At 43.2% G+C, this 26,015-nt stretch overlaps 2 protein-coding genes across 20 annotated transcripts in view; one reads left to right on the top strand and one right to left on the bottom strand.

Annotated features, from left to right (window-relative positions):
- Window positions 1-5,003: 5,003 nt before the first annotated feature.
- On the top strand, window positions 5,004-18,581 carry TM4SF20 (transmembrane 4 L six family member 20). The gene is made up of 4 exons (XM_059703379.1): window positions 5,004-5,186; window positions 12,777-12,842; window positions 16,246-16,391; window positions 18,308-18,581. The coding sequence occupies exons 1-4, from the start codon at window positions 5,004-5,006 to the stop codon at window positions 18,579-18,581; spliced, it is 669 nt and encodes a 222-aa protein (XP_059559362.1).
- A 4,634-nt stretch (window positions 18,582-23,215) lies between these two features.
- The window catches only part of MFF (mitochondrial fission factor), a 31,159-nt gene continuing 28,359 nt past the window's right edge, over window positions 23,216-26,015 (bottom strand). For all 19 annotated transcript variants that reach the window (XM_059703358.1, XM_059703360.1, XM_059703365.1 and 16 more), the window contains one exon: window positions 23,216-24,047. In XM_059703358.1, coding sequence (XP_059559341.1) covers window positions 23,916-24,047 — 132 coding nt within the window. In that variant the 3' untranslated portion in view covers window positions 23,216-23,915. The remainder of the gene's footprint in view (window positions 24,048-26,015) is intronic.

Here is a 26,015-nt window from a genome sequence, read left to right as displayed (position 1 = left end):
AATTGCCACCCAGATATTTTCCTGGAGTTTTCCTTTCTTTTGTATTTTGTTTGTTTTTTAATCCTCACCCAAGGATATTTTTCCATTGATTTTCAGAGAATGGAAGAGAGAGGGAAAGACAGAGAGAAATATTGATGTGAGAGAAACACATTGATTGGTTACCTCCTGCACACGCCCCGACCAGGGCCCGGGCCGGGGAGGAATCTGCAACTAAGGTACATGCCCTTGACCAGAATTGAACCCAGGAGCCTCCAGTCCACAGGCCGACACTCTATCCACTGAGCCAAACCAGCTAGGGCTCCTGGAGTTTTTCAATATTGCTCTGCCACAGAGAAGACTCAAGACTCCAAAATAACCCATGTTTATTCCCAATTCTCCCTTCATCCTAATACATGTCCTTCCTTCAGATGTTTACTCTTCTTTCCTCTGGGACATGAAGTGGGAGAGAGCAAGCTCTTGTCTCCTTTTCTGATTGCTCCAAGTTGAGCCGATGGGCAGCAGAGCTGAGCCCAGGTTTGTGTGGTGACTGTGGTCTAAAATCAGGATCTCATTAAGTTAACAATGTTCATTTTCAGGGTGTGATGTTCTCAGACAATGAAATGTGGAAGGTGATACAGGATCAGGAAATGACCACACAATGGCCACCTAAGACATGAAAAAACTATTTGTGGAGAAAGACACATGAAGCTGGAGGGACCAGCATAAGCTGAAGTCTGGGGCGGGGGGGTTCTGGCCTATCAGGACTGAGCAAGATGGGTGGGACATGCCCTGGAGACTTCCCATGGCCCCTCCCCGCTGGCCAACCTTCTGAGTCCCTCCCCAGCCGCGATCATACACTGGTTGAGTCCCTCGGCCTGGCCTGTGCCTTCTCACATTCTGGGACACCTCGGGGGATGTTGGAGAGCCAGTTTCCACCCAATCCCACAGGTTAGCCCGAGAGACCCCACTGGTGCACGAATTGGTGCACCGGGCCTCTAGTAATTAATAAATGTCTACATTTAAATAAAATTTGTTTAAATAAAGCTGAAATATTCATTTACTTTTTAAAATATTTAATTAAATTTGAGCAAATATATTATGAAAGTGAAAGTGTTGATCAGCCCGGTGTTTGCTGTCCATTTCTTGCCAATGTGAAGGATCAATAGCCTATTCCATGCAAGTTATGTCTCTAGACCCACATGTAAACAGCCTGAGAAGGATATGTTTAATAATGTAAATATTGCTCAGCAGCCACATGCACTGTTGTGAATTCCACAGGCACATGTGAGCACGTGCAGAACAAGGAACTAGGACGCCAGGAGAAGCAGGAGAAGGACGCTGGCCTCTGCTTACTGGAAACGACACTTTGTTACACAAGGATATTGTGTATTCATGCTGGGCCCTGATCGTTGCTCCCCCTGGGCCGGCCTGGACCCCGATCGGCCCCCAACACCCCTATCGGGGGCGGCACCTGCTGCCAACTATCCGTGGCCCCTCCCCCGCTGCTGGCCCTGTCCGATGGACCCCCATCGGGGCGGGCCAGTTGGACCCCACCCATGCACAAATTCGTGTACTGGGCCTCTAGTCTACTATGAAAAGTAAAAGCATGAATGTTGATGGACAAATAGCTGTGTCTGCATATAAAACCCATGTCCTAATAAAACCTTTAATGGGAGTGTATTTAGGACAGGATGCCTGACAGAACATGGCTAGGCGTTTCATACCTATTCATACCACATAAATTCCTTCTGGGGTAGTAACACAGGGTACTGTGGTGCATACTTGATGCATGGATGGAACTACCTTAGGTCATGTGAATCTTTCATGGGGTGGAGCTTCAGAGATAGGGGTTGAGAAGATGGAGCAGAAAATAGCAGGAGCTACCTTCTTCTATACAGTGTAATAGGAAATGCGGTTCCTGATGTTTGGCTATAATCCTCACTGCTCCCAGGACTATGGTGTGCAGGGAGCTAGGCAGGGGAGCGATGGGCTTAGGGAGAGGATAAAACAAGATGCTTTTGCATCACCTCTTGTTTTCACCAATAGTACAAATAAGACTTGGCTGGGACTCCAGTCTTCCTCATACTAGCTCTTTCCTATCTCTTAAAGAAACAAACCTTTCTAATACTCTTGAAGTGTTCTCATTGGAACAAAACAGGTAGTTTCAACTTGTTTTTAAAATGTTACATATCATTCTAGACATGCAAGTCTAAATGTCCAGACATTCTAGATATCTAAGATATGTAAGAAATACAAACATAATTCAAATTATTTTAAAAGGACCTGTTACATGGTCATCCCAGATAATCTACAGAAAATTTTCTTCATACAGTTTAAACAAGATCACTATGATGAACTGTCTTGCTCAATATCCATTTTTATGTCCTTCTAGCTAGGATGCCTTTCTGTATGGCAGAAGCCAGAATGACTGAAAATTACATTTCCTAGAATACTCTAAATCTAAGCTCTGGATAATGCAACAATTAGATCCACCCTTGAGAAATGTGGAAGACAAAAATGAGGTGGAAGTCCTCTTTCTGCTACTTTTGTCTGTTGCTGCTAAGAAAGACTGGAGTGTTGAATTTTCTGCACTGCAGCGATGTCCCTGGGTCCAGTTACTAGTTTCATGGAAGTGAAGAAACAGTTGTGGTGTCAGCAGATATGAAAGGCAGTGCTCCAGAGTTTAGTCAATAGCTTTGAGGGTGTGTAGGGACAGGAGCCACAACAGTGGCAGTGGCTTCCTGGACTGTAGCTACAGCGGTGTGTGCTTGAACTCGACCAATTTCCATGCCTTTTTGACTACTGCAGAGGCAGCAGCAGCCTGGACCATTCAGCATTCCTGTCCTGGAAGGCATTCCCAGGGGACAGGAATAGGAAATGCCCCTGCAGCCCTCCCAACAATTTTGTATCCATAGTCCCCCAATTACTTCATCCCCTTGCTTAGCATAGCTAGGAGAGTTTTGGTTTTCTGCACCTGTCAGAAAAACCCTTCTGATCATTCCTCTCCAAAACTGAGAGGAATCCTAGTTCCCGGTCCATCTCAAGAGAATCCTTCCTTTTTCTGAGCTCCTTTTGCTGCTTCAGTGTGGTTGGGGACAAGATATTTGTATATTTCTATCCTTGATTTTAGGAACTTACAGTTTTAGCATTTTTGTTTGCAAACAAATGGAAGCCCACTTACAGTAGTATAAAGGGGATAATTTATTGTAGGAATGTAGAGGCATCTCACAGAAAACAAGGACAGGACCTGCAGTCAGTAGGTGTCTACCTGGAGTCATCTACTCCATAGAGTAGAAATAAAAAAGTAGAAAGCCTTTGAGAAACCAGGAAGCTACCTTTTCTCTGCCTCCATCTAGAACAGGGGTGGGGAAGTTTTTTCTGCCAAGGGCCATTTGGATATTTATAACATCATCTGCAGGCCATCAAGATTATTAACTTAAAAATTAACCTGCTATATTTGGTCAAACATTTAATTAACTCACCCGTAATGCCTTGGCAGGGCCAGACCAAATGATCTCGCGGGCCTTAAATGGCCCATGGGCCAGATGTTTTCCACCCCTCACACTTCCTGCACACCTGCGTCTTCACCATCTCCTCCTACTTGTTTTCTGCAGACTGGTTGTTTCTCCCGGTGCAGCTCATTAATTTATGATATGGTAGAGTCTGCAGGTTGCCTCCCCAGTACCCTCTGTCTCCTACTTTTGTAGGATGGGGCGCTACTCTCTAAGCCCATTGTACCTGAACTTACAGATGGACTCCACCCCTTCCTCCCTCCCTGCCTCCCTGCCTCCCTCCCTCTCTCCCTCTCTCCTTCCCATCCTCCCTTCCATCTTTCTTTCCTTCCTTCATCATTCCCAACAGCATTTGCTGAATCTGTGCTATGGACTGGGATGGGAGGAAGGCATGGTAAATATTAGAGCTGCCTAAAGTTCATTTTGCTTCTGGATAAAAGTTGGTTTATATTTCATCACCCATTTGAACTGAAACATAATTGAGTGACTCATTTGGCCAATAAAGCATGAACAAAAATGCTCAGACTGAGTATGTGGCTCATCATGGCTTTTCACTCTGCCTCTACAATTGTGGAAGCCAGAATGGAGATGAGGGCTGCCTCTGTGAGTATGGGACTCTCAGCAACTACCATGAGCAGAGCCCCCTTGTCAATTAATGATGAACAATTAGCATAAGTGAGAACTTTTGTATTTAAAGCCTATTGCACTGACATACCTTTGCTTGAGAAGCTCACAAACTAGTAGAAAGACAATTGGGAAGCTTGGTCTAAAAATATTCTGTAAATGACCAAGTAAGTACTTAGGGTTTAAAGAAAATAAAACATCATCATCTCTCCTCCAGCTTCTCTCCTATTTCTATGTTTGATTCTGGTGTCCATACTTGAACACTTCCAGTCTAGTAGCATTGACCAAACCTCCCACAAGTCCTAAGTGGGTTACCTCTAAATGAGTTAGTCTGCAAGACTGGAATGATATGACATGAAGAAATTTACAATTTTGTGTATTCCCTAAAATTTTGACTAATCAAGAACATTTGCAGCAGAGGAAATACTTTCCCCCCAATCTCCTATTTGTTTTCTTGTTAAACAATTTCAAAGTAAAGAACTTCACTACTTGGTAATGTCAACACAACAGGAAAAAATAGTTTATGTTAACTGGGTATTCTTGCTTTCGCTTCTATAAGGTACACTGGTAAAATATGTTAGAGGAGCACTTTTTAACCCCTTCTTCCTTGTTCTTAGTTACCATCTGCCTATTTTCATGCATACATTTATCTAACAGAAACCACAGACCTTTTCCCCGCCTTCCTTTCCCAATCTCATCATAATATAAACTTATCTTTACTTCCTGTCCTCACAATAAGGTCTGCCCTCTTGGACTCTAAACCAACTCCTGAAATTAAATTTCATAAGTGCTAAACTTTAACTAGATTAGGAGGCTCAGGATAAAGGCAAGACAGTGCCACACAAACAGCCACTTGAATAGCATTTCTAACTGGACCAGGGGGTGACCATGACCTGCTGTGAAGGATGGACATCCTGCAATGGATTCAGCCTGTTGGTTCTACTTCTGTCGGGAGTAGCTCTCAACGCAATACCTCTCACTGTCAACAGACTTGAGGAAGGTGAATTTTTTAAAAACCCCATCTCTTGCTTTGAGTGGTGGTTCCCGGGAATTATAGGAGCAGGTCTGATGGTGAGTAACTTTTATTTGACTTGATGTGGAGAAAAGTGCTTTACCGAAGTCCTACAGGCCATCTTTCAGATTTACAGTGAGCTGAGCTGTGTCTTGACTTAAGATACAGTGAGGAGTGGTGGTATGGTATTCATTTATATTGGTTATCAATGAGGAATGACAATTTAAATAAATTAAATATGTGGTACAGGCTAGGGAGCTTGATCAAAAAAAGATTAAATTTGATAAAGGTTGGTTGGGCTGCCCTGGCCAGTTTTTCTCAGAAGTTAGAGCATCAGCCCAAGGACTGAAAGGTCACGGGTTTGATTCCTCAGTTGCAGGTTTGATCCCTAGCCCTGGTCGGGGTTCATGTGGGAGGCAACCAACCAATGTGTCTCTCTCATGTCGATGCTTCTCTTTCTCTCTCTCCCTTCCACTCTCTAAAAATCAATGGAAAAATATTGAGGGTTAAGAAATGAAGTTGGTTGGGTTATTACCTAGCACATTTCTTTGCACTAGGGCTGCTCTTCCAAGTTTTATAGTGTTAGGGAACTTTCGAATGAATTCCCTCAACTTTCCTTTGCTGAAACCATGCTCAAGGTATTCACAGGGAATACAGCAGGTGTGGGAAGTGCTCAGTAGGAATGAGAAGAAACATTCTGGATGATAATTGTGCGGCATGAATATGGCATTGCCTGTACCAAAGGGAGTTGGCCTAAGAGATTTGGGACCTGAAATTCTGGCTCTCTGACCTCAATGACTTCTTGACTCAGATCTTACATATACCAGGACATCATGGTGCTTGTTGAATGTTAAGTTTGATAATTATTGATCGGTCTATCTTTGTTGATGTCTGCAGCAGAGCAGTATAATACATAACTCTCCAATGTATCACCCAATAGATTTATAGACCCTCTCCTGGGAATTCTGATGCAGTGGCCTGGGTAGGACTCACCTGTGGCGAGGAATAAATACTGTTTTTGGACCTGGCAGAGAATCTCAGCTCTAATTATGTCTCCAGTATATTTCTGTTTGCAAGCCACTTAACCTATGATTTTGTTTCCATGCTCATAAAATGGGGATGTGGATACTGAAGTTTGGAAATTCAGCATTCAAGATGCTGCTTTTGTTTGTTCTACCACTTAGGTGCTACCTAAAGGGTGTGGTTAATGTCAGAAAAATGAGCCTTTGTTTAGATGTGTGTTCATGTGTGTGTGTGACAGTTCAATTACCTATATTATCAAAGTGTTGTACAGATGCTGAAACATGGAGATTTTTAAAGAATTTCCAGACACTGTTTTCTACCTGCATCCCTAATTCTTAATGATGATCAGTGACTGCTGCTGGTCTTATCCCCAGACTAATGTGAAAACACTCTTGAGTGGTTATACATTAATCTTTAGAGAAATATTTGTTCTTCGGCTCACACAGTGGACTTGAGACTACTCTGGCTTCAAAAAGCCACTCTAGTAAAGCATCCCTCAAAAGTTGATGGTTTCTGTACCTTTAATATCATGAGCAATATATTCACCCTGCTTGGTAGAAAGAGGTACTTACAGGAAAAGCTTTGGGGGAAATTGTGGACTTTTTCTTCAAATTGCCACGAACATTCTCTTTCAGGCTGAGAGAAAGCACAGAGCCCAACACAGTGATGAGACTGCAAATCTTGTGTCTGCTCTGCCCTTCCAGAGGCTTCTGTCTACTTGAATGGTGTGAGCTTCCTTTGCATCGGCTTAGACAGAAGCCAGGCACAGCTGGCCAAGACTTACCAACAGTGGCAATTCCCATGAAGCTCCTAAAGGTTCCCATGTTAAAATAATCCATTTAGAATGACTCGTGTAGCTTTAGATACAAATGGACTTTACCACAATACAAACAAATTTCTTGCCAGCATGAAAGGAGCCTGATGAAGAAGGCAGGGGAGCAGGGGGTGAAGAAGGACAAAGGCATAGAGAAAGGCAGCGACCACTGCTAAGTGCTAACTACTGGGTTCATGCTTTACAATGTTATCTCATCTACTCTCTATAATAATCTGGCTGAGTGATTATTATCAACTGTATTTTAACAGACAAGCAAACAGAAGGTTAGGAGGGTTAACAAGATCACACAGTAGTTGTGAGACCCAGTTCCAGACTTATCTGACTTTCAAGTTCTGTTTTCCACCAGGATTAGCACCATAATCCACCTGTTTCAAGCTAACCAAGGGGGAAGGTGAAATTCATAACTTAATCCATAAACTTAAGTCACCAGGAAACTGAAGCACAGAAAGGTTCTATAAACCTGTGAAAGTTCCAGAGAATCTGCACTTCCTTGTTCCGTGACTAAATTTACATTATTTCCCTCCATAAATACTAACGAAGAGTATTACACAAATCTATCTCTATTATTCAGTGTGGTAGAATGCCATCAAAGCATTAAACAACTCTTTGAAAAGTTCAATAGGCATTTTACAGTGAACCTCAAACTCTAGACTAGGTTCACAAGCAAACAGGTGAGTGACAGAAGGGCTCAGAATACAGGTGTATTTTCCTGGTCCTCAGCTATCTATACTCTGTAGGGTTTTAATGGTCCACAGCTCTTCTGTCCTTCATTATAACAGATACATCTATATTTATGTATAGTGTGGAAGAATACCTTTTCTTTTTTTAAAAAAAATATATTTTATTGATTTTTTACAGAGAGGAAGGGAGAGAGATAGAGAGTTAGAAACATTGATGAGAGAGAAACATCGATCAGTTGCCTCCTGCACACCTCCTACTGGGGATGTGCCTGCAACCAAGGTACATGCTCTTGGCCGGAATCGAACCTGGGACCTTTCAGTCCACAGGCTGACACTTTATCCACTGAGCCAAACCAGTTAGGGCAAGAATACCTTTTCAAAGGGAATTGTGTCCTTTCCAACATCTGTCAAAATACTGAACTCTCAATATACTCGTAAATACACAGAAAAGTGAGTAAAAAGAACTGTGTGATAAACACTTTTGTTGTAGATTTTGAAATCTTTCCAAAATTGCTTTAACATTTTAAATTGGTATTGCTTCAAAACCAGATTTCATGGGAAGTAGTAAATAACAACTATGGAATTAATTACTGATTACTTTATAAAATACATTCATTGTGTTTTTATGACTTACTCAAAACAGGTGAATCTTTTTATCTTTTGAAATCATGACCAAGAGTGTTATGCAATTATCTTCAACTATTTTATGTTAAGTGAAAAAAAAAATCAATAAATATCATCTTTCATAGCACTAAAAAGAGACTTAAAATGTTCCCAGGAAACCCAGGGGTGGGCAAAAGTAGGGTTATAGTTGTAATACAAATACATTAATATATAATCCTATCTAATAATAGACAAACATGGTAATTGACCGTACCTTTGCTATGCCTTCCATTGGCTAATCAGAGCGACATGCAAATTAACCACCAACAAAGATGGCGGCTAATTTGCATACTGCAGGCAGGGCGGGACAGCGCCATCCCCCCTGCCCTGCTGCCATCGGGGCCTGCTATCTGCGACCCGGGGCGGCGGGCGTCCGTGTGTGACCTGACCCAGGGCAGCTGGGCGGTGTAGCAGCAATCCGCCGGCCTGTCCAGGCATCCCGTGTGCGACCCGACTCGGGGCAGCCGGGCAGGGCAGCAGCGATCCGCCGGCCCGTCTGGGTGTCCCGTGTGCGACCCGACCCGGGGCAGCCAGGTGGGGCAGCAGCGATCCGCTGGCCTGTCCAGGAGTCCCGTGTGCGACCTGACTCGGGGCAGCTGGGTGGGGCAGCAGTGATCGGCCCAACCCCCGGATCGGCCCTGCCATGTGCGCGACCTGGGGAGGCGGGGCAGGCACCGAGGGATCGGGCCTGCCATCTGCCACCCGGGGAGTGGGCCTAAGCCAGCAGGTGGTTATCTCCTGAGGGGTCTCAGACTGTGAGAGGGCATAAGTGGGGCTGAGGGACACCTCCCCCAGTCCCCCTCCCCCACCAGTGTACAAATTTTTGTGCACCAGGCCTCTAGTCCTATATAATAAAAGGGTAATATGCAAATCGACCGAATGGAGGAACTACCGGTTGCTATGATGCACACTGACCACCAGGGGGCAGACACTCAGTGCAGGAGTTGCCCCCTGGTGGTCACTGCACTCTCAGTCAGTGCACTCTCACATGGGGAGTACTGTTCAGCCACAAACTGGGCTGACAGCTGGTGAGTGCGGTGGCCTGCCTCTGCGGCAGCGCTAAGGATGTCCAACAGGGAGCAGGCCTAAGCCGCAGTAGGACATCTTCTAAGGGCTCCCATACTGCGAAAGGGCGCAGGCCTGGCTGAGGGCCCCCCCGACCCTCCAAGTGCATGAATGTCATGCATCAGGCCTCTAGTTAATGAATAATAATACAAAAATAAACTGTGTTTCGGGTGCTCACAACTATATACTTGCTTTTAACTATATACTTGCTTAATCCCTGTATTAAGGCCATTTGATATAAGATTAACTGTAAACCTGCTCTTAATCACGCTTATTCATTGAGTACACTTATTATACAATGGTAATTCATCAATTATTAAATCTTAGAAAAAAATGTTGAATGTTAAACAAGGTAGGTGTTTGTGTAACAAGCATTTGCAAAATATAGTGGTTTTTTTGTGTGTTTTTAAATATATTTTATTGATTTTTGCAGAGAGGAAGGGAGAGGGACAGAGAGTTAGAAACATCGATGAGAGAGAAACATTGATCAGCTGCCTCCTGCACATTCCCTACTGGGTATGTGCCGGCAACCAAGGTACATGCCCTTGACCGGAATCGAACCTGGGACCCTTCAGTCCGCAGGCCGACACTCTATCCACTGAGCCAAACCGGTTAGGGCAAAATATCGTTTTTATACTTGTGATGAGCTGTGGCTTTGGGTTGCTCTCAGGGTCAGGTACTTAGAGGATCCCTAGGGTTTGAATTGTGTTACCAAGTTTCAATGGTTCATAGCTCTTCTGTACTGCATTTGTAAGTCGTACACTCATTTCTAAAACTGCATAAAAGGATGGGTTTCTGTAAGGAAGAATGAACAATACTACTTCTTTATAAAAGCAAATGACTGTCAGGGCTGTTAGTTTCACAAAAACTCTCATGCATTCAAATGTGCTTAGGAATTAAAAAAAGAGTATTCTCATAAATACTAATTTTGACAGATTATCTGGAAGATTTATGACTCAGTCACACATACACCTATACACTTTCTCATATTTCAATATCCATTCCTTAGAGAGCATTTCAATTTCTACAGCTCTGAATGGTCAAAAGAGTTGAAAAACAGTGAGTTGTGATGTAACAAACATGTGTTGACATGCCATGAAGTCAACTGGGAGGGGACTTCATGGCAAGTTATTGTTACTTTAAAAAACCCTTTGCAAGGGAAGAGAACTATAAAAATAAATATTCAGCATCTCTGAAATAAATCCTAAAAAGTCAGCAGAGTTTAATTTACATCAATAAGTAAAATGAAATGATTCATCCACTTAAGCTGTAATTTAATGTTGATCTAACTTTCTTCTAAGAGATTAATTTTCTAAATCAGCAATTGATAATTTTTTTTCTGTAAAACAACAACAACAACAGATCGTGAATATTTTAGGCTTTGAGAGCCAGGCAGTCCCTCTCACAGCTATTCAACTGCACTGCTGGTGTGAGAGTAGTTGTAGACAATATAAGTGAATGGGCAAGGCTGAGTTCTAATAAAACTTTATGACAAAGAAGTGGTGGGCCATAGTCTGCCAGTTCCTGTAAATGAATTGTTTCTTAAGCTCAGAAGGCAGTATAGCTTATGAGTACGACAAAAGAGATTTAGTCCATTAACACTGACAACCTGTTTTGGGGCTACATTTTCCCTCCCTTTCCTTCTGGGCTCTTAGCTACACCCCAGAATGGCTGGGCTGCCCCTACATACATGTGACCTTTGAATTATAAAGGTGCTGGAATTCAAGGTAATATGTAAGCCAAGTTTAATAACAATATAAAGTGTTCTCCACAAGAGCCACGGGGTCAGCACATGGTCAGAGGGGGTGAAGTTGGTTAGGAAAGCTGCCTTGTCAGGCATTAAATGTTAGACCTGCTCTGGAAAAGCAAAGGTAGATGTGATCTTGGGAAAAAGAATTTGGGGAAGGAACAGAGGACAATGAGATGAGCCGGGGGGCGGGGGGAGAGGGGGTGGTAGATGAGAATGAACCAACTCTGTGAAGGAACAGAGAACTATAAGAATTATCCAGTGTGGATAGCGGTAAAGAGTCTGGGCTTTGGAAACCAAATGCCTCACTTCAAATCCAAACTCTTCCACTTTCTTAGAGAAGTTACTCAAACTTTCTATGCCTCAGTTTTCTCATTGTAAGATGAGGATAAAAAGAGGCTGGTTGAGGCCGGAATGAACTGAAACACGTACCGAACCTATGACAGTGCCTGGCATGTTGTCAGAATTCAATAAAATGTTAGAAAATAAGGGCAGGAGGAAAGACAGAACTAACTACTCAAAGGCAGCTGTGCTGAGGTGGCAAAAAAACCCACCTTATGGCTCAAATTTCTCAAGTGGAAGGGAAGTAATTTACAGCCCACTCTTCAATGACACAAAGCTTCTTCCAGTAAGAATTTCTAGTCACAGCTGCTGACTAGACAGGACTGAAAATTTAAACCAAGTCCTCAGAATGTGAGGTCGCTTCTTACAGTGTTCCTCGCCAGAATATATTTCCCTTGATACAGAATGCAGTATGTACACGATTGCTGAACATCAATGTAAAGGAAGGCCATTACATATCATGTGTAAAGGAGTAGAAAGCAGAATGTGGAACCAAAAATATTTCCCAAATCCTAAGCTGGGAACCAGAGAGATGGCAGTGACCCAGGAGTGAGAGGAAAGTTAGGGAAGAGAAAGGAATGGTGATGGACTTCTTAGTTCCCAGCTGTCAGGCAAACAAAACCAGCAATTTCCTTTCTGGATGCTTGCCAGATTCAGACAGCTTTTGGGAAATTAGATAGTGGCTGCAGATTATAATAACTAAAAGAAAAAAAAATGAATTTTAGATGACATAACCAATTCTTTCAGATATACTCCTTCCAAAATAATGACTAAATAACTCACTCAATTTAAAATCCAAGTCTCTCTAGCCCAGCTGGTGTGGCTTAGTGGTTGTACTTTGACCCATGAACCAGGAGGTCAAGGTTGGATTCCCAGTTAGGGAACATGGTGAGGTTGCAGGCTCCATCCCCAGTAAAGGGTGTGCAGGAGGTAGCTGATCAATGATTCTCTCTCATCATTGATGTTTCTATTTCTCCTCTCATTTCCTCTCTCTGAAATCAATAAGAAAACTTATTAAAAAAAAATAAAATCCAGGTCTCTCTAAAGATGACCCAGTAAAGTGATGTAGATGGGAGAATTTGAAACTGCTCTACTGAAATCCCACCATCCCTTCCAGCTCTTTAATCTTTAGGGTTGAAATGGGATCACAAGATCAAGGACGTTGCCACACTTCCTTCTTGTTCTCTTGAGTCTTGATTTCCCACAACTGCTGGTAAATAGGAGGCAGAGATGACTGCTTTCTCATCTGATGAGAAGTAGTAAGACTCATCTTCCCTGTTGATGTAATTTCCAGGCTATTCCAGCAACAACAATGTCTTTGGCAGCGAGGAAAAGAGCATGCTGCAACAACAGAGGCGGGGTGAGTACTGAGCGGCGAGGGGGTGTGTGTGGGGGGAAAGTGCACCAACTGTATGGACAGCTGAGCAAAGCCACTTGTGGCTTCGGTAGCTACCAAATCACTGTGTGGTTCCAGTGGCAGGACCACAGTCTTAGGAACGTCCTATCAGGATGCTTGTATGATGATACAGAAAGTGTGAGGGTTTTTTTTTCCTCCATAAAAGTGTAACTTTGGAGCCAGCCTCACCTCTCCCCAATCTTCAGTTTCACTATCTAAAGGTTTTCAAAGGAAGGAGATTTAGAAATCACACCCAGAGCTGCAACCAATTTCAGAATAACAAGACTTGTTATTTTTGTGCTGTGTATAAAATACTTAAGGAAAATGTAACCTCAGTTCTCTCATGCATATGAAAGATTAGGTTCGGAATGCTCATTGCTTGATGTGATTAAATTAAAGAAGACACTAGTTATTTTTTTTCTAACATTAAGTACATACCTATTATGATTATTTTTTTCTAACATTAAGTACATACCTATTATGAATAAGATTTTAACTAAGTTAAAAGGAAAATAATGAATACTTATTAACTTCTGTCACTATGCTCAGAACAGATTCAAATAAGTTATCTTATTTCTTTCAAAACCCTTTAGTTTTGAAATATGATCCGCTTTATTGACCGAGAAACTGATGCTCAGAGAAAGCAAATAACTTGCCAGTGTAGCACAGCCAGTAAGTGAACTTTTATCTCAATCCATCAGACTCTCAAAGTCACAATGTCTACACTACTGATGCCATGAACATTGTTAATAACACTGTGTGCGGGCTCATAATTCTCTAAGGAAGGCGTAGACGAATAAATGAGCACTCACAGTGAGTTCCTGGCTGAGCTTGGGGTTTGAAAGCGATGGTTCTCAGCCTGATGGGGATGTTAGAATCACCAGGGAGGATCTTAAAAATATCTCTCCACCTCTACCCCCTTCCCCTGAGATGCAGCATCAGTATTTTTCAAAAACACTCTAGGTGACTATAATGTGTCCCCAGGGGTGAGAAACACTGTTTAAAGAGATACATATTTAGATTAATATTACACATTTGTATTTTTAAAAATTACCCTTTTCTGTCATTTGATGTCTAGGGTTATAACTACTTTGCTAATTATTTATTGTCTCTCTTTGTTCCTGATACATTGCAGGTAGTCAGTCAATCTTAGTTTTTAGTTTCCCTTCCTTGTGCTTTTCTTTTTAAACTATTATCCCTTGGAGTTTGATTTTGCATTACCTCTATGTTGTATTCCAAACATTTGTGTGTTTTTTAAAAATATGTTTTTATTGATTTCAGAGAGGAAGGAAGAGGGAGAGACAGAAACATCAATGATGAGAGAGAATCATTGATTGGCTGCCTCCTGAACACCCCCCACTGGGGATCGAGCCTACAACCCAGGCATGTGCCCCCAACTGGAATCGAACCTGAGATCCCCCAGTCCGCAAGCCGACATTCCATCCACTGAGCCAAACCAGCCAGTGCCAAACATTCTTGAGAAAGATATCCTGAAATATTTCTGAATCCTCAAACTTAAAGACATCAGAATACTTATATATTTTTCTCTCAGATCATATTTCCATTAAGAATATCTCCCTGCCCCCTGCACATATCCTGTCATGACAAATTTGTCATCTTTTCAATGACTATTTTTCTGTCTCCTTTAGGGACAGAGAGTTGAGAATAATCAAACCACCTTTTCACACAGGTGTTGGGCTTGACTCACTGGCCAAGGGTGGGGGGCAGCGTGTAATAACAGTGGTGCTGGCCATTAAATCACCAGTTTATACTGATTAAAGTTTTTAGGCACTTTTCTCACCAGCCATGTGAGGACTGGTGTTTAAGTCATATCTTGTATCTTTCAAGTATATACCAAAGCATCATAAAAGTGGCAAAAACTAGATCTTGGGAGGGAGGGAAGAGGTGGTCCCCAAGACTTGTCTTCTATCTTAACTGTTCCCACTATTTCCCCTACTTGAACTGTTCCCTGCTCCTTCCCTTTATCCATTTATTGATTTTACTTCTGAATACTTAGGTTTTCCTGAGTCATTTAAATGAACTTCAAGTCTAGGGGAAATACAGATGTTGGAATCACTTTCTAAAGCCAGGCCTCTCTGCAGTGATGAGAAGTCAGAAATCATAGATGACCAAAATATAAACACAGTGACGCTTCTTGATGAGCAAATTGAACAGTAGTGTGGGAGAAGCAGGATTTGAATCACACTCAAACCCATCATTCTGTGCTTTTGGCTGGAAGGAATGTAGTTAGTGATTAGACCTAAGCACTCACGTTTACCAGCCATGAGGTCCTGACACATTGCCAACCTCCCTGGACTGCATTTTCTCAACCATAAGATGGGAATAATAGCATCCATCTCGTGGGGTTACTGAAAGGATAGCAAAGCCCAAGCTCCCTTGACACACACTGTATACATAGTCACTTACTCTGCCTACCCTTTAAGGGCAGGTCTAAAGAATGCAACAGGTGACCCCTCTAGGAGCTGCGATATTACCCCATCAAAGGAAAAGAAATCCTTCCCTTATTTCTGCAGATTTACAAGTCATAATTAACAGTGATTAACACAACACAGAACTTCTTTTTGGAAACCAACTTTCATTTGGGCCATAACACTTCCTATTCCCAAATCTCATGCTTGCTTTCCTGTGCTGATTCACAAAATGAAAGATGCTTACAGTCTTTCCCTCTGACTCAGTGGTGGTGCTGCACCAAAATCAGTTGCATGCACCCTCTGCCCCACACGCCCCTGCTCCCAGGGGGACATTTACAATGTCTGGCAACATTTCTGGTTGCTACACCTGGGTGAGTGTGTGTTAGCGGCACCTAGTGGGTAGAGACAGGAATGCTGCCCATTGTACTGTGCACAGGAAAGGCCCCAACAGCAAAATGCCCACAGGCCAGTTGTGCTGGGATCCAGAAGCCCTGTTGTAACTCTACCCTGTATCAATTACTGCAAAATGCTGACCTCAGGCCACTTTCAAGATCAGGGCTAAGTCCAGACTAAAGATTTAGGAGTCAAGAGAGCGGACATCAAAGTGTGGGTGCTGATGATCTAGTCAAGGTTCTTTCTATGAAGTAGGAAGTACACAGAATATGACTGAGGAACCAGATCTCAGTGCTCAGTTAAAATGGACAAGGTTCAGAATTTTCAGAAAACACGGCAAGACCAACACTCCTTTAGTGATTCAACAAAATGGCACACTTTGCCCTCTGCCTTCTTCTATAATTCACACCCAATAAAACTGTGATCTTAACATCTAGGGCTACAAGGTGGCCAGAGAAGGGCAACCGTAGATCTGATGCTGAAACTTGAAATAGACCAGGAACATGTAATGACATGTGCACATGAACTACCTTATTTTTCAGATGTTTCTTTCATCATTTCTGAATATAATCACAATAGTTGGTGCTGTGTACTGCGTGCTGGTATCCGTGCAGGCTCTCTTGAAAGGTCCTCTCATCTGTAATTCTCCAGGCAACAGTACCTGTGAATTTTCAATAGACAAATTAAGGTGAGTGACCTTTCCCTGATTGTCTTACACCGAAGCTACTTAGATTAGAATAATGTGGTGCTCACACAGCGACTTTTTTTTTTTTTTTTTAAATGAAACTACTGGGACAGATTCTTATGGATTTAGCACATTAATTTCAACTGGAAAAAGCTCATAAAAAGTGGAGGAATTCAGAATGTTTCGGGTGTGGTCTTGTTGAAAAGGATAATTGACTCAGATGGCTTATCCTTGCCTTAAAAATTCCTGGAAATACACAGCAGAAGCTTAACTTTCACCTTTGGAGAACGGTGATGAGGAAGCCCTGGGGAAGCACTGACTCTCCACACTCTGAACTAATGAACTGTGTAAGCCCGAAGCACAGACTACTTCTATACTTTAAAAATTGAATAGAAACCAAATAAATAAAATCTAGAGCCTTACTTATAAGCCCTAAAAGAAACCTAGCAGCAGATGGATTATGGGCTCACACTATAAATAGATGTGTGGATAGGAATGAATTAAAAGTTTAAGTCACTTAGTAACAAATAATAATGAAGAGTTACAAGTAAATGGTTCCCTTCAGTCTTGTAAGATGGTTTTGTGCCTGCATCTAAGCACAATGTCAAAAATTAGAACAAAAAAACAATCTAATTCATTACTTCTCTCTATATTAGAGAATAACCAGACTTCCAGTTACATAAAAAATTTCCCCCTCCTTTTCCTTTATCTTACCTTTAAAAAGATAAATCTCTCAAAACTTTCATACAACAGTTGTTAAGAATCACAATCCAGACATTCCCTTTACTAAAGGATCTGAAATCTAAAATTAGAGAGACTTCAACCACAGAGGCTGCACACGTTCTTTCAGTCTGTAGCAGATGACAGCTCACCATGTATCAGGCTAAGCTCTGGAGGTAACAGAACTCAAGGTATTCCCACTCTAGTTGGGGTGATAGACAGTTAGTTACAGAAAGTAAACAGTTACACATGAGGGATCCTAGGCTTGCTGCAAACTGCAAGGTGCACTCTCATATTCCATTTGTTTTTCCAGGTAGACTTGCAGTTGCTGGTACCCAAAATGCAAACTCACTATTAGCCTACTATATAGTGAACCAAAGAAAAATGACCTCAGGATGGATGTGTTAGGGCAAAATGTTTTTCATAATCCATACCTTGTTACAATGGGCACAAATCACTTTAATCAGTCATATTATTTTTCTTTTTTATTGGATTTACTAGGGTGACATTGGCTGATAAAATTATATAGGTTTCAGGTATAATCATAGTATTAACGTGTCTCTCTGAGTAAAAACGGTAACTCTGGTTTAAGAGCAGATGCCACTGTGGTTTTGCAGTAAGAATCGAGCTCCTTCAAAGGGGGAGCTCCTTTATTTTCACATCTTCAGCAAGTAGAACGTCTGCATAAATAGTCTGAACCACATGCAATTGTTGCTGTTCAACCACTTTTGACATAGAAAACATTTTTTGGTTTTTTGTTAATCCTCACCCGAGGACATTTTTTCCATTGATTTTTAGGGAGGGTGGAAGGGAGAGACATCCATGTGAGAGACACATATTGACTAGTTGCCTCCTGCACACACCCGGACCAGGGCTGGGAATGAATCTGCAACCGAGGTATACGCCCTTGACTGGGAATCAAACCCAAGATCCTTCAGTCGAGGGCCAACACTCTACCATTGTGCCACACTGGCCAGGGCTACATAGAAACAGTTTGTTGAAAGATGGGATAGATAATGAACAAAAAGCTTTAACCTAGTACAGTATATAGACACATACCCAGAAAGCCTGATCTTAGCTAAAATTTCTAGGCAAATTTCAAAAGTACTTTGTTTTACTATACCTTCCTGGGCACAATGTTGCATTCTTTTGATGGCCACAGAAATTCTTAAACATCTTACCTTTTATTTTTCTGGAAGGATTTCTCCCCAATCCTTCAATCTACAGTGGTACTTCAATGGATCTTGCGTAGCTCCTAACAGTTTAAATTCTTCCACCACGAATGACACCATGGCCAGTGACTTGAAAAAATACAACTTGCAAGAAAAGAGGCACAAGACTATCCACTTCTCAGTATTTGTAGGCCTACTGCTTGTGGGGGGCCTTGAGCTCCTGTGTGCACTCAGTCAGATTATCATCGGTTTCCTGGGCTGTCTGTGTGGAGTCTCCAAGCGAAGAAGTCGAATTGTGTAACAAAATGGAAATATAAGCAGTTTGAATCATCTGAGAATTACATTTAAAAGATACCCTTTTATAAGTTAGAAGTTCATTAACAGAACATTAGCTAGAAAGTTGTATTAATCCTTCTAGTCCAAGAGGTTGTTTTTAAGGTGATTTAAAAAAAAAAAATCAGCCTTTTACATATAATGTTGGTAAATGCAAACCACTTTCATAAGAAAATGTAAATATCACCAGTAGTTGACTTTGGGGTGCAGTGAAGCTTTCAATGTGTTTTGAATCCTTTTGTGCTGTTTGAATTTTTTAACTCTACATTCTTGGGTGAGGAGAGGAAAAGAGGGAGGGGAAAGAAGATGGGTGATGGAGGGAGAACGAGAGGGAACAAGTTATCTTGGAAGTCAAAGTAGGGGACCTTTTCCTTGTATTTCTTTATACTTTAAGAAAAAATAACTATCTAACCTGAATGTAATCAAGTTTTTTATACCGAATTCCTCACTTACTGGAAATCCAGGGAGAGAGAGACTCCAATTCTAAAGGTAGGACAGTAAATAGACAATAGCCTTCTGTTTTCAACAAGAAAATGTACAGGGAAAAAACAAGTGGAATGTATTGAGGAAACTATTCTATATTGAGAACAAAGAGATGTTATTCAACTAAATGTATTATACAGACGTTATAGGGAAAATAGGGCAAAGTTGTACAGGGTTGGTTTGGGTAATATTAAGGACTTACTGTGAATATTTACGGCTGATAATGGCTTTATGGTAATATAAAAAAATGTCCTTATTTTTTAGAAATGCATGTTTTTGTGTTTGGGGGAAAATGTCATGTTTTTAAAATACGTCAACCAAAAATAAAGCAATTGAAAAATGTTCATTGTTATATATAGGAACAGGAATATAGTGAGTCATTATACTTTTCTATTTTCCTATGTTTGCATTTTTCACAATAATTAAAGAACTATAAATACCTAGAAAAAATCAGTCTTTCAAAAGCTGGTTTCTATATATCATAATCTTTAAAAGACAACATAATAAAACAGTGTATTTACCATATTAAAATGATATAAAACACTAAAAATCTACAATTTTCTGAATGTGATCATTCCTGCATTTTTTCCCAATTATTTATGTTCACTGAGCTTCAGGTTGTAGAAATAACTTACAATACTTACATTATAGCTGCTCTTCAAAATTAGTAACATACAGCACTTTCTTTCTGAATCCATTTGCTGTGTAAAGACCTTCTCCTCATGCTCTTATAAATCCCAATTTACCCTTAAAGTTTAACTTACATTATTTCTACTTGAGAAAGCTTTCCCAGAGTGCATGATTCCAATAAATCAAGTTAGCACTTACTCAAATTACTATTATCATACCTGTCAGAATGTAACATAAATGTTTTTGCTTGTATGTCCATCATTATAAGACAACCAGGACCAACTAATGCTTCTCATCCATTAATTCATCAGCTCCTTCCTGCTTCAGGTTAGCAAGACCTCTCTTCTATTCAGGCCCCCAATATCCCCCTGCCCAAGTCTAATCTCTAGCTAAGTCCTCTTCATCCTTTAGCACAAATATTCCTTTTTCTGAGAAGCCTTCCCTAACCACCTAATGACAAGCAGGTGTCCCCTTACCCTCCCTTAGTTCTCTTTCATTGATAGTACTCACCACAATGGTGATGGCATTTTTATTTGTACTTGCTTCTTAAATTTCACTTTCCCCCATAAGACCATAAGCTCCATGGGTACAGGGATATGTTTCTTTTACCCGCTCCTGGTATACTCAGTACCAAGTACAGTGCCTGACACAAAGTAAGGCCACCACTAGAAATATTCTGTGGAATCAATGAATGAATTCTATCTTGGCTACTAGGAATATTCTATTGAATGAACTGATGACTTCTATCTTTAGTACTTAGCTTTCAGCAAAGATTCAATACTTACTAAATGAATGCCAAACTGCTAATAGCCATAGAATTAAAACACAAGTGACTAACAGGACAGTTTACACTATGTAGCTGAACAACATGAGGGGCAGCAACAGTGCACACAATCTTTGCATCACCCTAGATCAGTGGTCGGCAAACTCATTAGTCAACAGAGCCAAATATCAATAGTACAACGATTGAAATTTCTTTTGAGAGCCAAATTTTTTAAACTTAAACTAGGTAGGTACATTGTTATTAACTTAACTAGGGGCCCGGTGCACGAAATTCGTGCACTGGGTGTGTGGGGGGGAGTGTCCCTCAGCCCAGCCTGCCCCCTCTCACATACTGGGAGCCCTCAGGTGTTGACCCCCATCACCCTCCAATCGCAGGATCGGCCCCTTGCCCAGGCCTGACGCCTCTGACAGAGGCATCAGGCCTGGGCAGGGGACCCTCATTTCCCCCCATCACTGGTTCTGCCCCCAGCCCAAGCCTGATGCCTCTGGCCCAGGCATCAGGCCTGGGCAGGGGACCCCCAGACCCCTCCGATTGCTGGCTCTGCCCCTTGCCCAGGCCTGATGCCTCAGCCAGAGGCGTAGACCCCCATCTCCCCCCGATCACTGGCTCTGGCCCCCGCCCAGGCCTGAGGCCTCTGGCCCAGGAATCATGCCTGGGCAGGGGACCCCCATCTCCCTCTGATCGCTTGCTCCACCCCCGCCCAAGCCTGATGCCATTGACCCAGGCTTCAGGCCTGGGCAAGGGGACCATCATATCCCCCCAATCCCCGGCTCAGCCCCCCGCCCAGACCTGATGCCTCGGCCAGAGGAGTTGACCCTCATCACCCTCTGATCACCAATCACCGGATCGGCCCCTTGACCAGGCCTGAGGCCTCTGGCAGAGGTGTCAGGCCTGGGCAGGGGACTCCCAGCTCCCCGCGGTTGCAGGCTCCGCCCCTGCCCAGGCCTAACGCCTCTGGCCTAGGTGTCCGGCCCGGGCAGAGGGGACCCGCAGTGGCAGCGGGGGGCGCCGCGATCGCGCGGGCTCCGCCCCTGCCCCTGCAGGACGCCTCTGGCTGAGGCGTTCGGCCCGGGCAGCGGGGACCCGCAGCTGCAGCGGCCCCACGATCGCGGGCTCCGCTTTAGGCCCAGGCAAGGGACCCCTAGCTCCCGGGACTGCCAGCTTCGACCGCGTCCAGCTCCCATCGCTGGCTCCACCCCTACTTCCTGCTATCACTGGCCAGGGCGGCAAAGGCGCCTGATTCTCCGATCATGGCTGGGGGGCAGGGCAAAGGCGGCCCCAGGGCCGCCTTTGCCCTGCCCCCCAGCTCTTAGCTCCCCCCTGGGTTTCCAATCACTGTCAGTGGCAGGGGGCTTCTTCCTGCTTTCCCTTTCGCCTCCCTGCATTGTACCTACATATGCAAATTAACCGCCATCTTGTTGGCAGTTAACTGCCAATCATAGTTGGCAGTTAATTTGCATATAGCCCTGATTAGCCAATGAAAAGGGTATCGTAGTATGCCAATTACCATTTTTCTCTTTTATTAGTGTAGATTAGGGTACTCCTAAGGCTTAGGAAGAGCCACACTCAAGGGGCCAAAGAGCCGCATGTGGCTCGAGAGCTGCAGTTTTCCAACCACGGCCCTAGATGACCCAGTTCTCCAGTCATGAAGAGACAGACTAAGCCTCCCATTCCAGAGGGCACGAGAAAGGATGGCTCGAAGGAGCACAATCAGCTCAAGTAGCTGGTAAGTCATTTCCTTGCTATTTTACTAGTTTGCTGACATGAATTAAGTCCCTAAAAGCCTATGGTGTTATGCCCAGATTTCAAGATCCCCCAAGACAGACCACCAGGGAGCCGAGTCCGATGCAAAAGCAGAGTCCTTTTATTCAAGCCCGGGCTTGGTCCCCCTCCGCCTCCATTACTGGATGTGAGAGAGAGCCCCGAGTCCCAAGGGAACAAATAATTTATAGGGCTTGGGGTAAGGGGTGGGTGCACACTCTGACCACTGATTTGGCCGATTCTGGTTGGTTGAGTGAGGGCCGGGGGCTAATGACGCAAGGGCAGGGTGCAGCTAGGGTCTGGTTACACAAAGACAGGGGGGTGGCTAGCATACTCTTGGCCTTGGGCTAGTTTCCCCCGCTTTCCCATTGGCTGAGATAAGGGCAGGCTGAGTAACTGATACATTCTGTGGCTTTTTCAGGGAGAGGAGTTAGAGACACAGCTATCAGTTCCGTTCTGTCCCTTCATGGACCACCTTTGTTTAGGTATCTTTTGGGGACATGCCAGCTTTGCTCTGGCACCTAAACTTACAAATGCGTATTTGTACACCCCCTCCCCCATGTACTTAGTCATTTACAAAGCTGTTTTTTATTTATCACTTCCACCTCCATGTTCAATCTTGTTTTGGAATCTTTACACTTTAATTTTTACTATTATCCACCACGTGAAACACTCCACCCTCTCCCTATCCTTCAGCTGTATCTCAAATTGCTCTTCTTCAATAAAGTTGTTTTTATCATCTTCTAATTCCTTAATAAACATACTCCCGGCCTCCTCCATTGATTTGTCAATTCCTTAAGAGCAGCACATAGGGTCTTGCTCCTGCCAAGCCCTTAGCTGCATGACTTGCGCCTGAGACAGAGACTTGGGTTCATGTAGAATAAGAGTATGTGACAGAGCTCACAGCATAGTATGGTGAAACAAAATCTTCCGATCAACAAATATTGCTTTGGTTGACAGTTTATTAAATACACTACAATTGTACCTTATTCTGTAGTTTTTTAAATCATTCACACATGAACTTAGTAAAAATGTCCCTTATAGAAAACCACCTGAAAAACTAAAATAAAAACAAACATATTTTACACACATATTAGGTAAACTGCTGAAAATATTAGGACTTATTTTAATAAAGGTGAAATATGAGGTGGCTTGATTTTATTAATTCTAACACCAGACCATGACTTTCAGATGTGTTAATGCTGAATGTGGATGCGAGCATGTCTATTAACAAAACTGTTTAACAATGTTTGGGAAACAAATCAAAGTAAAGGATTTTTCTTTTACAGATACTTTTCTAAATCTATTCTCTACCTACCCCCATTCAGAGAATTACTTATGCAAATGATGTGGCAAAAAATTAATTCCTTTTAAAAAACAAATCAGAGCCTATTTACACAACATGCAGAGAGAATTTTAAGTAGGCGTTATTGCAGGACTAGTTACAAGGGAATACAGCTAAGTGGCAGAATATACCTTTACCTCTGCAAACATGAGTCTTTCCCCTTCCCTTCTGGAAGAAGTACATTTTCAGGACGTGGACTATAAAATGGCATATTCAACGCAAACACAGAAACAAGGAAGTTTGCAAATTCTTTATATTTCCAGCTGTTGAGACAGTATTTTTTGAGAGCTGAGGTTACTCTAGCGGCGAAACCAGAGCCAGCTATTAAGCAGCCAGAATGCTACCGTAATTGAATACATGACCATTTCTCTTTTAGCACGTTCTTTGTTCTCCTCTTCTAGAAGTTGCAGACGTCGATTTAATTTGATTATCTAAGTGAAAAACAAAATAGAAGCGTTAATGCAAGGAGTGATCAAATTCTTATAAAGTAGTATAATTTGTCAAAATAATTATTATAAACATGGGAAGTTTCATTTGGAGCAAAATAAAAAAAAAACTACATAGAAAAGTTACATATGACAGCTAAGATTCACTTAAATACTCTTCTCTCTTTCCCTTCTCCAAATTTCTGAGTTAGAAAGGGTCTATTTTCCTTTCCTCTTTAAAAAAAAAAAAAAAAAAATCCTCACCCAAGGATGTTTACTGATTTTAGAGAGAGGCGGGGGGGGGGGGGGGGGGGGAGGGGAGAGAAAGAGGGGGGAGAAAGAGTAACACCAATGGGAGAAATATCAATAGGTTGTCTCCCACATATGACCCCATAGAACCTGCAACCCAGGTAGGGTGGGGATGGCCATTCCGATCATCTGAGAAAGTACCTCTCTTTTATCAGTGCTAAGCAACCACTTTTCTGTTAGGGCCAATTCAGTAAATAATAAGAGTGTTTTACCTTTCCCACTACTCAAAATGAGTAGTTTATTTGGTTCCATGGGATACTATGTTCTTATACTACCAATCTTATTTTACTGCCAATGGAAAAGTGGCATTGCTTTAAATCATTAAGATATTTCTATCTGAGCATTTTTTAGTAGCTTTTTGTTTTTTAACATTTTTATTGATTTCAGAGAGGAAGGGAGAGGGAGAGAGAGATAGAAACATCAGTGATGAGAGAGAATCATTGGTTGGCTGCTTCTTGCACGTCCCTTACTGGGGATTGAGTCCGCAACCAGGGGAATGAGGCCTTGACCAGAATCAAAACCGGAACCCTTTTGTCTTCAGGCCAACACTCTTATCCACTGAGCTAAATGGGTTAGGGCCCAAGGCAGCTTTTTAATACCCCCCACCCCGACAGTGGGTTGGTTACATTCTGTATCCTAAAGCTAGTGACCCTGAGCTGCTCATCACTACACTAAATGGACTCCAGACTATTGGGTTCCCAAACGGGCAATGGAGCAAAGAGAGCTGCAGAAGTAGCAGCTTCCCTTGCTGCCAGGTCATACAAATATAAATTCTGTAGAATCTTCTGGTGATTCCACTTATGTTAATTATCTTAGAAACTCATAGTTTCCCAACTGGCTTTCTACTCCTTTTAAAGCCTCAAAGCACGTGTGCCAGTTATTTATCTATAACTAAAGGCCCAGTGCACAAAAATTTGTGCACTCGGTGGGGAGGGGGGCTCCCTCAGCCCGGCCTGTGCCCTCTCGCAGTCTGGGACCCCTCGGGAGATAACGACCTGCTGGCTTAGGCCTGCTCCCGGGTGGCAGAGGGCAGGCCCAATCCCTAGGTGCAGCCCCTGGTCGGGCTCAGAGCAGTGCTGATTGGGGAGTTGGGGCGCCGCCCCCTGTCATGCACAGAGCAGGGCGGATCGGGAGGTTGCGATGCCATCCTCAGTCATGCTCAGGGTAGTGCTGATTGGGGGGTTGGGGCACCGCCCCCTGTCACACTCAAGGCAGGGTCGATGGGGAGGTTGCGGCGCCACCCCCTGTCACGCACAGAGCAGGGTTGATCAGGGGGTTGGGGAGCTCCCCCCTGTCACGCACAGAGCAGGGCCGATCAGGGGGTTGAGGAGCTCCCCCCTGTCACTCACAGAGTAGGGCTGATAGGGGATTTGGGGCACCGCCCCCTGTCACGCACAGAGCAGGGCGGATCAGGGGGTTGGGGCGCCGCACCCTGTCACACTCAGGGCAGGGCTGATGGGGAGGTTATGGCTCTACCCCGTCACACACAGAGCAGGGCCCGTGGGGGGAGGGGGGGGGTTGGGGCGCCGCACACTGTCACACACAGAGCAGGGCTGATCAGGGGGTTGGGGCGCCGCACCCTGTCACACACAGAGCCGCAGGGCAATCAGGGGGTTGGGGAGCTCCCCCCTATCAGGCACAGAGCAGGGCTGATCAGGGAGTTGG

The sequence above is a fragment of the Myotis daubentonii genome, chromosome 7 (assembly GCF_963259705.1).
Source record: "Myotis daubentonii chromosome 7, mMyoDau2.1, whole genome shotgun sequence".
NCBI classification, from domain to species: domain Eukaryota; kingdom Metazoa; phylum Chordata; class Mammalia; order Chiroptera; family Vespertilionidae; genus Myotis; species Myotis daubentonii.
The sequence above is the reverse complement of the archived record's forward strand: the minus strand, read 5'-3'. Positions and strand labels throughout refer to the sequence as shown.

Excerpts from the sequence above, each read along its gene's own strand:
- TM4SF20 (XM_059703379.1), top strand. The coding sequence starts at position 5,004 with ATGACCTGCTGTGAAGGATGGACATCCTGCAATGGATTCAGCCTGTTG. Across the intron at positions 5,187-12,776 it reads TTATAGGAGCAGGTCTGATG|GCTATTCCAGCAACAACAAT; the intron begins GTGAGTAACTTT and ends TGTAATTTCCAG. Across the intron at positions 12,843-16,245 it reads GCTGCAACAACAGAGGCGGG|ATGTTTCTTTCATCATTTCT; the intron begins GTGAGTACTGAG and ends CTTATTTTTCAG.